This window comes from Rhinopithecus bieti, unplaced genomic scaffold (genome assembly GCF_001698545.2).
Source record: "Rhinopithecus bieti isolate Rb0 unplaced genomic scaffold, ASM169854v2 scaffold_21703, whole genome shotgun sequence".
NCBI lineage: Eukaryota > Metazoa > Chordata > Mammalia > Primates > Cercopithecidae > Rhinopithecus > Rhinopithecus bieti.
In genome coordinates this window covers 3447595-3450760 of record NW_016812332.1, presented here as the reverse complement: position 1 = coordinate 3450760, position 3166 = coordinate 3447595, and the positions used below count along the sequence as shown (strand labels likewise).

The 3166-nt window shown below is 36.9% G+C and overlaps 1 protein-coding gene across 1 annotated transcript in view; it reads right to left on the bottom strand.

Annotated features, from left to right (window-relative positions):
• HECTD1 (HECT domain E3 ubiquitin protein ligase 1) overlaps nt 1-3166 on the bottom strand; it is a 117068-nt gene that overhangs the window by 49292 nt on the left and 64610 nt on the right. The window contains exons 13-15 of the mRNA XM_017895868.1: nt 1779-2001; nt 663-926; nt 488-564 (exon numbers count right to left, since the gene is read on the bottom strand). Coding sequence (XP_017751357.1) covers nt 488-564; nt 663-926; nt 1779-2001 — 564 coding nt within the window. The remainder of the gene's footprint in view (nt 1-487; nt 565-662; nt 927-1778; nt 2002-3166) is intronic.

Here is a 3166-nt window from a genome sequence, read left to right as displayed (position 1 = left end):
AACATGGTGAAAATCTGTCTTTACAAAAAATTAGCTGGGTGTGGCGGCGGGCGCCTGTAGTCCCAGCTACTCAGGAGGCTGAGACAGGAGAATGGCATGAATCTGGGAGGCGGAGTTTGCAGTGAGCCGCGATCCGGCCACTGCACTCCAGCCTGGGCGACAGAGCGAGACTCCGTCTCAAAAAAAAAAAAAGAAAAGAAAAGAAAAAATTTCAATAAGTTGAATTGTTTGTGCAATTAATAAGTAATTAACATTTTGTTTCATATTAATATCCATTTTGATTCTGTTTTAATGTTGGTATTTAGTACAGGTATAAAAATAATATGTAAATAAATAAGAAAATGAACACTGAAAACAGGAAAACTAAAATACGTTATACTAGGGTTGCTTATGTTCTATGGCTCAATTTTTTTCAATGCTTATACTTAACCACTGAAAATTTACATCAGTATAAAAGACAAGAATAAAGCACATCCAACAGATATACCTTTTGCTTTGTTTTTTCTAACTTAGATTTCAGTTTTCTGCCTCTTTTGCCAGTCCAGCCCGTCACAAATTCTGAACCTTGGGGGGATAAAAAGAACATTCGTAGAGCATACTTTATTACAATTTAACATATTCATTTATTTTTACCTACTAACCTTACATAGCTACATACTTACCCAGGGAAGTTTCTGCAGTAAATGAATGTTTGGTTCCTCTATTAGATTCAAATACAAAACCAGGTAAATCTTCTTTCAATATTGTAGCTTGCTGACCATCTGAATTATGAATAGCAATTTCTCCTTCTTTCAAACATGTCAGTGACCAATTTCCTACAGTAAGTTTAGTGGGTCCTGGTGCTGAGAGTATAGGTTGACTTGAAGTAGATGGCTTTACTTGGCCTCGAGCTCTTTGTAACTTCTCTAAGAATTCACTTCGGCTTTCTATGAAGACAAAATACTTGTTTTAAAAATCTTATTTCTTTCAAATATAACATGTATTTTCTCTTAAAAAAAAAAAAAGACCTATTAAAATATAAATTTTAAACAATAAAACTAAATTAGAAACTAGAAATATTAGCCAGGCATGGTGGTATGCATCTGTAGTCCCAGCTACTTGGGAAGCTAAGGTGAGATGATCACTTGAGCTCATGAGTTGGAGGTTGCGATGAGCTATGATCACACCACCGCTCTCTAGCCTGGGAGACAGAGTAAGACACTGTCTCCCCTCCAAAAAAAAAAAGAGCTATATTTGTAAAGATATTTTTTAAAAGTAGATATAGTGTTGTTCCTTGTCCCATGCAGTAAAAGACATTTATGAAACATTTTCATGGTATAATAATTTTTCTCTACTGATACAAAAAAATGGGTATTAAAAAATAAAGAAACAAATATGTTTTAAAAATACCATGACGGGCTGGGCGCAGTGGCTCACACCTGTAACTCCAGCACTTTGGGAGGTTGAGGTGGGTGGATCACCTGAGGTCAGGAGTTCGAGACTAGCCTGACCAACAAGGTGAAATCCCATCTCTACTAATAATACAAAAATTAGCCGGGCGTGGTGGCAGGTGCCTGTAGTCCCAGCTACTCGGGAAGATGAGACAGGAGAATTGCCTGAACCCGGGAGGTGGAGGTTTCAGTGAGCCGAGATCGCACCACTGTACTCCAGCCTGGGTGATGGAGTGAGACTCAATCTCAAAAAAAATAAAATAAAACACCATGACAATGGTAGCAAAAATATGAGAAAATAAAAACTGTAGAAACTGGGAAAATATTTTAATTGAAACAAAATAGTACCTGAACTGTCAGATCCACCTTCAGGACTACCACTTGAATACATGGTGGCAAGTTTTCCATCCAAGATAAATCGGAACCATCCATTACTGCCATTAGATAATTCCAAGGCTGCTGCATCACTCCAAATATACAAGCAGTCTCTTCCCCTAATGATTGACCAGTCTCTCCAATGATATGGTTTACCCTGCTGCAATTCTTTAGCATCTTCCTGTGGTTCATCTTCCTAAATGTGTAGAATTATTCAATTAAACATGGGAAATAATTTCAATTTCAAATATTTATACGTATTTTAAAAACAAGAATCTAATTTCAAATTTAAATGTTCTGAACACAATACTCAATTGCGTGTAGTTTAATTTTTTTTTTTTCCTTTTAGAAACACGGTCTCACTCTGTCACCCAGGCTGGAGTGCAGTAGTGTCATCATAGCTTACAGAAGCCTCTAACTCCTGGCCTCGGGCAATCTTCACACCTCAACCTCCAAAGTAGCTGGGATTACAGGTCCAAGCCACAGCACCTGGCTCTCAATTCTAATTAATTACCTATAACCAAATCTTACAAATAAGTGCTAAAAATATCAAGAAATTCATGTAATTAATGACCTATATTATATCGTGTCCAGGTGTAGTGGGGTAAAGACTAATGGATTAGAGCACTACAAACAACAAGATAATAACCTAAAATCTTGCTGAACTCACTACATCTCTGGGTCTATTTGTAAAAAATGATGATTTAGAGAGGCTCAATGGTATCTAAACTGAAGTGTATAACAGAATCACCAAAGAAGCTTTTTAAAGATAAATTTTGGCTGAGAGTGATGGCTCACGCCTGTTACCTCAATACTTTTGGAGGCCAAGGCAGGAGGACTGCTTAGGCCAGGAATTCAAGATCAGCCTGGGCAATGTACTGAGTCTGTCTCCACAAAAAAAATTTAAAAATTAGCTGAGGGTGGCAGTGCACACCTGTAGCCCTAGATACTAGAGAAGTTGAAGCAGGAAGACTGCTTGGGCCCTGGAATTTGAGGTTATAGTGAAGGACTGTGCCACAGAACTCCAGCCTGGGTGACAGATTGGGACTCTTGTCTCTATTTTATCTATATCTAGCTAGCTAGCTAGCTAATACAGACACTGTCTATTATCTCTATATAGATAATAGAGACAGGGTCTCACTCTATAATAATAGAGACATTATCTACAATCTCTATATAGATAATAGAGACAGTGTCTCTCTCTATAAATATATTACATATATTTATAATTTATATATTATAATATATATAATCTATTATAAGTAAATAAAATTCATTCATTCATTCCAAGGCCCCACCTTTAGCCAAGTGAATCAAATATACTTGTTCCCATGATCATACAAGTATTTTAGCTAAAGCTC